The sequence below is a fragment of the Oryza glaberrima genome, chromosome 3, assembly GCF_000147395.1.
Source record: "Oryza glaberrima chromosome 3, OglaRS2, whole genome shotgun sequence".
Taxonomy (NCBI): domain Eukaryota; kingdom Viridiplantae; phylum Streptophyta; class Magnoliopsida; order Poales; family Poaceae; genus Oryza; species Oryza glaberrima.
This window is the reverse complement of record NC_068328.1, coordinates 10,461,252-10,472,524: the sequence shown is the minus strand read 5'-3', so window position 1 is coordinate 10,472,524 and position 11,273 is coordinate 10,461,252. Positions and strand designations below refer to the sequence as shown.

At 44.7% G+C, this 11,273-nt stretch overlaps 1 protein-coding gene across 2 annotated transcripts; it reads right to left on the bottom strand.

Annotated features, from left to right (window-relative positions):
• Positions 1-2,195: 2,195 nt before the first annotated feature.
• On the bottom strand, positions 2,196-10,367 carry LOC127766153 (phytochrome B). 2 transcript variants are annotated; one of them, XM_052291219.1, is made up of 4 exons: positions 7,878-10,367; positions 6,672-7,479; positions 5,259-5,555; positions 2,196-2,909 (listed from the first exon to the last, which is right to left on the bottom strand). In XM_052291219.1, exons 1-4 carry the CDS (start codon positions 10,060-10,062, stop codon positions 2,687-2,689), a joined length of 3,513 nt encoding a protein of 1,170 aa, XP_052147179.1. In that variant the 5' UTR covers positions 10,063-10,367; the 3' UTR covers positions 2,196-2,686. The 2 variants fall into 2 exon arrangements, with proteins under 2 accessions (XP_052147179.1, XP_052147180.1); XM_052291220.1 differs by having other exon boundaries at positions 5,259-5,552; positions 7,878-10,366.
• Between the last annotated feature and the right edge of the window lie 906 nt (positions 10,368-11,273).

The window sequence follows — 11,273 nt, the reverse complement described above, 5'->3', positions numbered from 1 at the left end:
AAAAGTGAGATAAATGCATGTATACCACGGTATGTGCGATGCAGCGGAGTGAGACAATTGTATATGAATGCCGGACGGGCGGGAAGCCGGGGCTAGCTAAATTACGAGTTTTTGTATCTCGTGAGTTCAGATAGTTAAATTTCATAATGCATATGGTGTTCACAAAAAGAATGCGTATATATAGATAAGCACATATTCGCGAGCTGGACGTCTGGTGTGTGCCATTATGCCATTCACAACCGTATGGATAGCAGGTGAGGACGGCAGGTCAGGAGGGTAGCTAGGAGTTACTACTACGGTTGACGATTTGAGGTTTTTGAGATTGAGCAGCTAGCTTAGCCGGGACATGATGGTCCAGCTCTGAACGTTCCAAAGTCACCGTGCACCATGGCCTTTTACCACGTACTACTACTAGGATAATGCTCACATAGGTACATTCCGAATGACTTGGATAGTGCTCACATAACTAAGCACTCCTCTCAGAGCAAGTATAATAATGAGCTATAAGCCTACTATAAGTTTAGGTGGCGGAGAGATAGTGAAAAATCAAGGGTGTTGGCTCTCATACAAGAGCTAACTTATCACAAGCTCCAAGACAAATACATTAAATATATAAGTGAGAGATAGAGAGAGGAGAAGAAAATTGTAGCCAATCTTATAACTAATTTATTATATATATTGGTTTTAAGATAGACTAATAGTAGGAAGTAAACTCTACTATTATCCTTGGTATTGCAGGGACATGCTCCCGGCACACACTGGACCACTTAGCGATCGATATCTTTGATTTGTCCCCTTTGGAGTCTGATCGATAAGAGATCGACGAGAGAAAGTCGAGCATTTGTTACAACTCCGCGGTTTGGGTCCGATTGATGGGTCCAATCGAGCATATGCTCATCAATGATCGGTGTAGACGACGAGAATGAATTCGAGCCATGTATATAATTAGGCCGAACTATCATATGGAAGCAGCCAAGCATGAGCTGCAAAGGGAGAAAAGGTTGCACACCATTTGCAGCCAAGCATTTAATCTCCCCACATGCAGCTGAGTGCTGTTTGTATGATAAGATGGACATTTATATCTTTTTAAAAAAAACATTTATATCAGTATTGATTCATGATGCAGTCAAAAAAAAAAAACATTATAGCAGGACGCCCTTGTGCCTCTGCCTTGGTGCTGAACATGCATACTTAACGCCTGGTTTAGTTCCCAACTTTTTCTTTAAACTTTTAATTTTTCCATCACATCAAAATTTTTCTACACACATAAACTTTCAACTTTTCCATCACATCATTCTAATTTCAATTAAACTTTCAATTTTAACGTGAACTAAACACACCCTAAACATAGTTACAGTTACTTTCTACATATTCTACCTATATGACCCCCCCCCCCCCCCCCCCCCGCGTCTTAATAATGTTCTATTTTTGGTTGTGAATGCACTGTCAAGCATTCAAGCATATGTCAGTGGTTTCGATTTTATTTGAAACATATTGTTTTACCAGATACCTCAAGTGATTCGAATGGTTGTTCTCATGAAATTTCTACAGTTCTTTTTTTAATATATAAATCCGAACAGGTAGTCCTCCTATGGAACTGCATCGGCAGTCTAGAAAAACACCACAGGGCCTAAATCTTCGGTTTGCATTTTGATGGAGCCTACCTACGACTACGATAATCTATACACAAGTTAACATTTGTAACTGTATGGAAGCATCAAGCATGGAACCACCAGATGGCAAATGGCATGTGCATGTACATACAAGCTGTAAAATACGATTCTGCACTCCTCTTCGTACCGGCTGTTCATTGGTCTTGCAACTTAGTCGACAGTCCTGAACAAACTATTGCCGAGCAATAAACAGCGTTGTTGGTGCAGGGAGAGGCGAGCTAGAAAACGATACGTAACCTGTGTCCCAACTCCCAACCGTTTCTCCTCTCCGTTTATCGTTTATCTGATCAGTCGAAAGCCGTACGTCACCTAGGCCCGCAGGTTGCGGCTCATGCGCTGATGCGCACCGGCCCAGCGTTTCAGCAGCCAATCTCACGGTCTCACCATACACGAGCCGGACAGGCAAACGGCACAGGAAGACATCGGGTTGCACACGCTCGAGCAACGACAGGATAAAAATAGCAAGAGATTCATAGGAAGACATCAGGACAATACTCTGCACAACAGAATTGGGGAGTCGAGTAGATGCCAACATCCAAGGAAACCAAATGCTTTTATGTTAACATGATATAATAAGATGTCATAGGCTTGGGAAGCCCTACAAAATACCACCCTGGGAGCTGCACAGCTCTCCTTATGCACGTAGTACATATATAACCGATGTTATATACATGGCAGCTTTTAGAACATATATGTACTTCAACCAAGTGGTAGTGGGCCTATGCTACGAGTTACATGACCGTCAGTGTGCATTGCTTGCCGCCATAGAACTCTAATAGAACAACATCGTCCAAAGCTGAACTTACAGTCGGGCATGCCAGGAATCAGGAGACTGGAGGGACCACCTCGACACCGAGAATCACCGATGCCGTTCCAAAGTTCAGATGTGCTTCATCAGAGTCAACGAAATGTTGGTTTCTGGAACTCTCATAAACTGGGTTCTCCATCAGAAGATCCCAGGTCACCTGGTTGACCGAATAGTTATGCGAGGTTAGCGACGAGCATACACCATATCAGCTTGTCCCCCTACTTGCTGCTTGCTGAGGCTGGGGCAGCTCAAGTACGATATGGAAGAAACTCCGCTCCGACTCCCTTATATATTGGACCTCGCCACCCATCAATTTTAGGATCTTCCTGCATATGCTTAGGCCAATACCCTCTTGGGTTGTCCAGCGGGAGTTACTAAACATGTCTTGAACAATCTCTGGGGGAAGGCCTTCGCCAGGACAGGCAAACCTGCAGAACCAGATAGATGGTAAGCGATCAGTTTGTGGTCCTCCCTGCCGAATCATTAGGTTCTCTATACTATAAGTAACAACACGAACTAGTGCAGACAATTAAAAAATTCCAAATTTTAAGCATCATTCACCTTGGTGACCAGTGTCACACGTTTAATACTCCAACACCAAGAAATAATTGTTGATATTTTATTATTTACAACACCATTACAACGAAGGTACATGCTGTAATAACTAATCTTTTTTTTTTTTTGGGGGGGGGGGGGGGGGGGGGGAAACCATGAGGGTGTGCTAGCCATGGACACCGGTGAACAGTAGCGTACTGTAGCACCTAGCAGCAGGTATGAGGGCTTCCTAGCTGGCATCACTAAGATAAAGTTCCAACACCATCTTCAACAGATAAGGACCAAGTTTAATTGATCATACCATCTCTAGTTTCCTTGTTCTTAGTATTTGTTACCTATTGTCAAAATCCTATCATATCTCTACTATTTTGTTAGCAGCAGTTCCTACGAGCCTAGGAGGCTTAATTATACATAAGGTAGATTTCATAAATCTGCAGTTTTAGTGGTAGTGTGGTACTAGTAACATAAGAACCCAGATTTTGCAATTTATTTCAACTAACCCAGGTTTTGGGCCCAAATGTTTCACAGAACCCCATTTTGTGTCAACATCAACCAGCTAGCTATGGAATTTATGCATAATAGCTGTACAAAATAGTATGTGGTAGTTTTTTCAGTAGTACCTTGACTGTTTGTGCATTAGCCGCCTACTCGACAAGTATCGATGTTGACGGCATGACTGTTTGTGCATTTATGTACCCAGTTAACATGTCTTTGTCAGGGCCGTCTAAGGCCATGTGCGAGCACGGCGGCCGCACAAGGCCCCCTATTTTTGGGGGCCCCCGCCTCGGAGTAGGCCTGCAGCTTGGCCCTAGATCAGGAGCTACGCTAGGTGCCCAGGCGGAAGACATATGTCGCTCCGTCTTAACTGTTTACTTTTTAGTGTTCACTCGTGGAGAGACGCGACTTGCTGCGTGTGTGCAGTACAGCAGGCGGCAGCGACAGCATTACGCCTCACGGCAGCAGGCAGCACAACGCCGATGTTGCCAAGTGGAGCAATGGGAACGGCGAGCGGCGACGAGGCTGCGAGGCCTAGCTCTAGTTGGTACTCGGAATCGATAATTTACTGATTACTAATTTGAATCAAGGCTAATGAAGTTACACTGTTACAGTATTTTGAATGATCCATCATTCCATTGGATTGATAATTATCGAATCAAAAGTAATGTGAACGTCTTCTCCCTTTTTATAAAACAGGAAGTCCTCAAATCCTCAGCAGATGATGCTTTACACTGGAACATAAGGTTAGTACTACCTTTACTCTTGTACCATTAATATTTGAAAATATATTACTACCTCCGTTTTAGGTTATAAGACTTTCTAGCATTGCCCACATTCATATATATGTTAATGAATCTTGACATATATATATGTCTAGATTCATTAACATATATATGAATATGGGCAATGCTAGAAAGTCTTATAACCTGAAACGGAGGAAGTACTAAATATCATACGAAATAACACATATTAAAGTTATATAATAACTGAAAATGACACATTATTTTTTAAAAATTTAGGGTCTCAATTTGCATTTTGTTCCGGGGCCCCCATATCCTGGAGACGGCCCTGGTCTTTGTAACTGGAGTTTGCCATTGTGTATTCATTCAGTAGGAGAGTGGAGAAGGAAATAGACTACACGGTAGGATTAGGAATGCGTATTTATGTAAGTATACAGTTGAAATTTGGTTCATTATAATGGCGTGTAAGTATTTTGTATATAAATCTAGGGCTTTATAAAGCATTTTGCCTCAAAGCCTTGGGTTCTTTGACACAAATTGCAAAACTTGGGGGTTTGTGTTACTAAGGCCCCAAAACCTAGCGTTTTATGTCACTAACTCAAAGAAAATAAACCAAGTGTATTTTATTATCTTCCAAATTTACTCAAAGAGAGTGACCAGCCAACCCATGACACATATATTTTGCATATATTTATACTTAAATAGGTGGGGTCTTCAGTCTATCAGATATGTACAGGGATAATACATATGTTTGATATGTAGGAGATCTTATTTAGGATAATCTATTTTTTGTAGTGTCTGTAGGTAGAGCATCAATAGTTCAGGATAAACACAAATATTACCTAGAGTGCTACAGCAAATATGACCAACGAATATAAATTTAACCAAATATTTAACTTGTCCTCTACCAAATTCAACACAAGAAATTCCTGCGTGAGAATATGTATTGCCTTCTGGTATTGAAAATGAAGATAAATAGCTAACCTGAAGAGGAAAAGCATTGTGTCTGTTCCATCAGAATTTTGTTTTATATTTGGTCTGACCTGTATCTCCACCCAGCCATTTTCAGCTGGAGCAAACCTCACCATGCTTAGCAAAAAGTCACATAAAACTTGTTGAATTCTATATTGGTCACCATATGCTGAGGCTTCTTTAATTTCATCAGGGATATCTCGAATAAGTTGTAAATCTCTTTCTCTCAACTGTATCATCACTTGGCTGACAACAGCGTTCATAACACTACCTAGTGAAAATTCACCTTTCTCAAGCACCAAAGAGCTGCTTAATAAACACAAAAAACAAATAAGCTTTCAGCTAATCATTTGTTAAAATACTAATAAGGCATCAAATTTAGCAGTGGCGTTCAAATGTCTCAGCACACGAAAAAGTCACATGATGCTTCTACCTAGAATGAAATTACACCAAGTAAATGACACAACAAAAATACATCACTGAGCCATGAGTTCCTATTTGGAACTATGCTAGATTAGGCTATGCTTGGACTTTGGTACTACTAGGATATGTCACATCCCGTACTATATTAACTTAATTTGGGACGGAGGAAGTATTATAATAGAAAAATATACTCAAAGATATATTTCGGAGACCGTGTCATTGTCCAAAACACCAAGAATTATGGAACCAGAGGGAGTAGTGACTTCCTCAGGATAAAAGCATTGCACATTCATTGTCAATAAATGCAGCTGAGAGGAATTGATCAAGTGATGCAAGGAAACCAGAATGATCTCCAAAATTTCAAACAAGTAAAGTGTACAGCAGCATTTACAAGAAATAGTTACCATATTTATGAAACAAGAGTAAAGGGTGGCAATGGCATTTTTAGAGTAAGCTGCTTGATGTTGACTTTCATGCAACAACCATTTTGGCCAAAAGGTTAAGCTGTTGAGGACGGCAGTGTACTTAGGATACTAGCAATATAGATATTAGCATGAATTTTATGCTTGATATCTACACTTGGGCAACTAGTTTTAGTTCATTTCTGCAATGACAAGAAGGGTTCTGACAGTAAACTAAATTCCCATAAAAGGCCCACATGCACAGAATACAGGCATTAATCTAAAAAAAAGATAAAATTTGCATGGCAAGAGAACTTTTCAGATAGATGAATACAGTGAACCAGAGCTGTCAGTCTGACGGACTTCTCTAATTCCTTATTTTCCATCCATGCTTAGGTTAACGGTTAGTGCCAACTGAAACACCAAACGACACCTAGTCTTAGCACAAGGTAAAGAAAGGAGAGGATCACAAAACATACATTTTTTCAAGAGCACAACGGGATATCATATGCCATTCTCAGATGTTATCCCAAACACAGAGACATTAGTGTGGATCAGTATTCATTAAAGTTAAAGAAAAAGGTAAGTTCAGAATACTAACCCATCCTCAATACTTTGGAGGCTAGCATCCTTAACAATTTTGGACATCTGTTTCTCACAAGCAGTGCTGGTTGCAAGAAACTGCCTCTGGTCATCCTTTAGATCAGTCATCTCCAATAACGAGTTTGTAAATCGGATACCGTTGAGAGGATTCTTTATTTCCTGGTAAATGTAAGCCAATTCCTTCATCCTTGCATAACACTTCTTTTCATGGTGTCTCTGAATCTCAAAGGCTTGCTGTAATTCAGGACTTGCAATCTGCAAGAAACAGAAGGCTCCTATGGCCTCACCATCCATTCTGCTCCTCGTGTTTGCAGTCAATAAGGCCTGCACGTATTTCCCATTCTTGTCAAAAAATGAAAAGGGGAACTTTTCACAATCCTGTCCTCCTATAGCGTTGTGTAGGACAATCATGAATTTCGTTAATGCATCTGGGCCCTTGAGTCGACAACAATTACCAAAGACCTCACCGACCAGAAGCTTACCAACAACTTCCCCTCTTGACCATCCTGTGAGTTTTTCCATTGCTGTGTTCCACTCTGAACAACAAGTATTCTCATCTGAAGCAAATATTGGGGGTATGAGAGGATTAGGGTTGTGTACGATAGCCTTGTAATCCCCTTGTATGTTGATAAATTTATCCATGACCACCTTTTGTCCTGTGACATCTTGGCCAACAAAACAAACACCAACAATATTTTTAGTGTAATCCCTGCTAGAACAAGCATTCACAATAACGAATATTGGTCCTTTAGATTGTTCTGGCCCGAATGTCTTCAACTTTATCTCTACATTTTTGTCTTCATCACCTGCATGAGCAACAAATTAACAAATCATGAACCCAGTCCTACCACTTCCCCTTAGTGAAAACATAAACTCACTGTGGTGTATTGAATAAGTAATTTAGAATAATATAACTAGTATTCCAGCCTTACATGTACCTACTGAATGAGCTCAATATACTTTGTCAGTTTTGGGCACTGTTGTAAATTATCAAATGTGTCTAAATGTCAAGTCATTAAAGAATATCGAGTAAACAGTATTGTGTGCACTATCCATATGAAACATGAAAGGCAAGAGGAACCAAATTAGCATTACAGGTTAGGGATCCAAGTAATTAAAGAATATCGAGTAAACAGTATTGTGTATATTCACAAAAGAAAACATGAAAGGCAAGAACAGCCAATTAGCATGACAAGAGAGGTACCTCTTAAAGCTCGTGAGAGTAGCTTGTCTACTGTTTCCTCAGATTCCTTGAAGATGAGATCATTTACCAATGATTTGCCCATTGCTTCCTCAACAGAGAGGCCTGTCAGCTCAGCAACCTTTGCATTCCAACCATTTATACATCCATCAGTATCTACTGCAAAGATGGGTACTGTTGCTGTCTCGATCAACCGAACCATCTCCCTCGCTACCGAGCTAAGCTCATCTATTCCCCGTAATTCTAGCTCCCCAAGATGAACCTGGCCATTCACTATGGCTTTTGAGTTACTTGTGCCCTCTGCAGAATCTCTGAAAGAGTCCCGCAATATGAGCTGCAAGGAATGTATTGCATCCATCTCTGCATTCTCCCATGGTAAGCTCCTACTCTTCACAACTTCAAGAAATGCCTTGAACGATGATCGTGGATGCATTCGTTGTCCATCATCCTTATCCTCTGGATGATGCTTTGCACCACCCCACTTTATCTCCTTAGCTGTGTGTGACCGGAACCAAAACAAATAATCACTTGGCGTGATATATGCTACCGCCATTCCGCTCACTGCATCTCCTAGTGCAGCAGCACCAGGGTAGCCTGCATCAGCAAGGCTATCTGTGCTGAGCCCTGTGGAGTCTCCATGGCACATAGTCAACCACTCGATGATGTCCTTAATCTGAACTTCTGTGGGAGTGACACCAAGAGGGTAGTACTTCCCATGGTAATACAGAGCAGCACCATCACACTTCACAAGGTCCATGATGCTGGGGCTTTGTGTGACAATGCCAGTTGGTGAATCCCGGAGTAGCATATCACACAGCAGTGTCTGCGTCCGCAGAATGTGTTTCTCTGACAGTTGGTGTGCAAGCTGCAACTCCATGTTGAGCTGCAACCCAAAGGCTTGCATGAGGAACTCGCATGCATACCGTAGTGGGAAAGGGATGCACCGTGGAGATGTGTGGTGGCATACTACCAACCCCCACAACTTCATCGCCGACGGGATGCTGCCCCGTGCAATGTTATGATCATCATCCCCACCACTACTAATGATCACTGCCATAACAAGAGATGCAATGGAACCCATGTTCGCCATATACTGCGCATGGCAACCATGCGGCGCACGCAGCGTGGACCCAACCAAGCACAGCGGCTGTGTTAGTGCAGGATCCTGGATGACCCTCACCGGCGCAGCATGGCAATCAGCAATCATCCGCACACGGTTCTGCCGGAACAGGAAGCGTGATGCCTGTGGGATATCTGTAGCAGGATAATGCAACCCGATGTAGGGCTCAAGGTTACTGCGCCGGCTCTCGGCAACGACTTCTCCATGCTCATCCTCATGGAACCTGTACACCATAACGCGGTCATAACCTGTGAGCTCTCTAACATGCTCAACAACGGTGTCGCAAAGGAGCTTGACGTCACCGCCGGGAAGCGCCTGGAGGCGGGAGATAGCACGGACCGCGAGCTTCTGGGACTGGACTGCGCCAGCGATGGAGAGTGCAGGATCCTCGGTGCGGGCGGGCTCGAGGTCGATGACGACGCCGACATCGATGCGGTGGAGGATGGCGTAGAAGGGTTTAGAGGAGACCCTGGAGTGGATCCAGAGCGGGTTGAGCAGCGAGATCTCGCGCGCGGCGAAGGCGCGCTCGAGGAGGACGGCGGACGAGGGGGCGAAAAGGAGGCGCGCGTCTGCGCCGAGCGAGACGGGGGGAGGCACCGCGGAGGAATCGAGCGAGGGGACGGAGTGGTGGGGCGACAGGTCGAGCAGGTCGGCGGCGTTCTCGGAGTAAGCGAGGAGGCGGAAGGAGGAGTCGTCGGCGACGGCGAGCGTGCAGCCGAAGGGCTGTATGTGCCCGCCGCGCTGGATGCGGGAGAGGTAGGCGGCGATCTGCTGCTCGGAGGACGGGGTGGGCGACGCACGCAGCGACTGCGTGTAGTCGAAGCTGCGGCCCGACGCGCCCGACTGCTCGAACACGGCGTGGAGGCGCGCGTCCAGGGTGTACTGCGCCACGGCCTTGGACACCGACTCCGCGGCGGCCGCGCCGCCCCCTCCCCCTCCCCCGCCACCCCCTCCCGCGCGGGACGTGCTCCCGCCCGAGGACTGCGAGTGGTGGTGCTGGTGCCGCGGCGCCGCGGGCCGCGCGGAGGAGGGGGAGCGCGTGGGCGTGGCGCGGCTACCCGAGGCCATGGCGCCGATGCGGTGGATTGGTCCGGATTAGGTGGGTGCGTCCGATTTTTTCCTCGCCTCACCTCACCGCCCCTGCGGTTATCGGAGTCATCGCTCGCACGCACGCAGTGGACTTGTGCTTGCTCCTGGGGTTGGGGAGCAAGGCAGTAACTGAGGGAGATGAGAGTGGGATTGCACACAGTCGCGTTGGCTTGCTGCTGCGTTAAGGCGAGACGAGTCGCGATGACGATGCGATGCGATGCGGTGGCTGGAAAGGGAGGGGGAGGGATCAGGGGATAGATAGAAGGCAAGAGGAGTACACTCGCGCTGAAGATGACGACGAACTGGGATTGGGCAGGCTAAAGCGGAGGTCGCCGTGAATCTTTTTTTTTTTTTGGATTTTGTTGGATCACGTACGGCTCGGTTCGGGTCGATTGGACCAAATTCCCCAACCCTAACGGAGTAACGGATGCAGCAACGCAACCTTTGCTAGGTCCCGTTTGTTTGGATGAAGATGGAGATTTTCATGACACGCTTTTCAAATTGCTAAACGGTGTGTTTCGTGTGAAAAAAAATTAAAACTCAATTAATCACACGTTATTAGCACCTCATTTTGCGTGAAACACTTAATCTTTATATTCATCTTCATCTTTAGGAGATCCAAACACCACCTAAGTCTGATAAAACATAGTTGATCCATTGGCAGAACATGTGAGAGGAGTGGATGACGAGGACTCACCAGCGAGCCCACAATGCAGATGACATCTAAAATTAGCAAACTTTGTTGATAAATTAGATATTTATTATATATGTTGGTGATGATGGGAGAGGAGTAAGACACCATGGCGGTTGCTTTGGAAAAAACGGCGGGTGGGTGACTAGAGTGTATGGCAGAGACGGATGGATGATGAGGTAACATGTCACCATAGCCATAAGGATTAGAGGAGGATGGTGGCAGGAAAACGAACATCCATGTGGTTAGGACATGAATGTGGATATGGTGACAAGAGCCACCATAGGTAAAAAGAGAGGGGGTAGGGGAAGTTGTCGAAGTTGATAAAGATTGGTGGTGATGGAGAATGATGAGAAGGAGAATGAGGAAGAAAAGATGCGGAGCTCATGGCCTGCGACGCCAACACCGATGCTTGACAAGACATGGAGTGAAAGGAGGTGCCGCTAAGTGATAATGGTAGTGTTAGGGATCAAGGGGGGAGAGTAGGGGATTTGGTATA

What these genes read in the sequence shown, in the direction of transcription:
- LOC127766153 (XM_052291219.1), bottom strand. Translation starts at nt 10,062, where the DNA reads ATGGCCTCGGGTAGCCGCGCCACGCCCACGCGCTCCCCCTCCTCCGCG. An exon ending in ACTCTCACGAGCTTTAAGAG is followed by an intron (nt 7,480 to 7,877) that starts GTACCTCTCTTG and finishes TTGCTCATGCAG; the next exon opens with GTGATGAAGACAAAAATGTA. An exon ending in ACAATGCTTTTCCTCTTCAG is followed by an intron (nt 2,910 to 5,258) that starts GTTAGCTATTTA and finishes CTGGTTCTGCAG; the next exon opens with GTTTGCCTGTCCTGGCGAAG.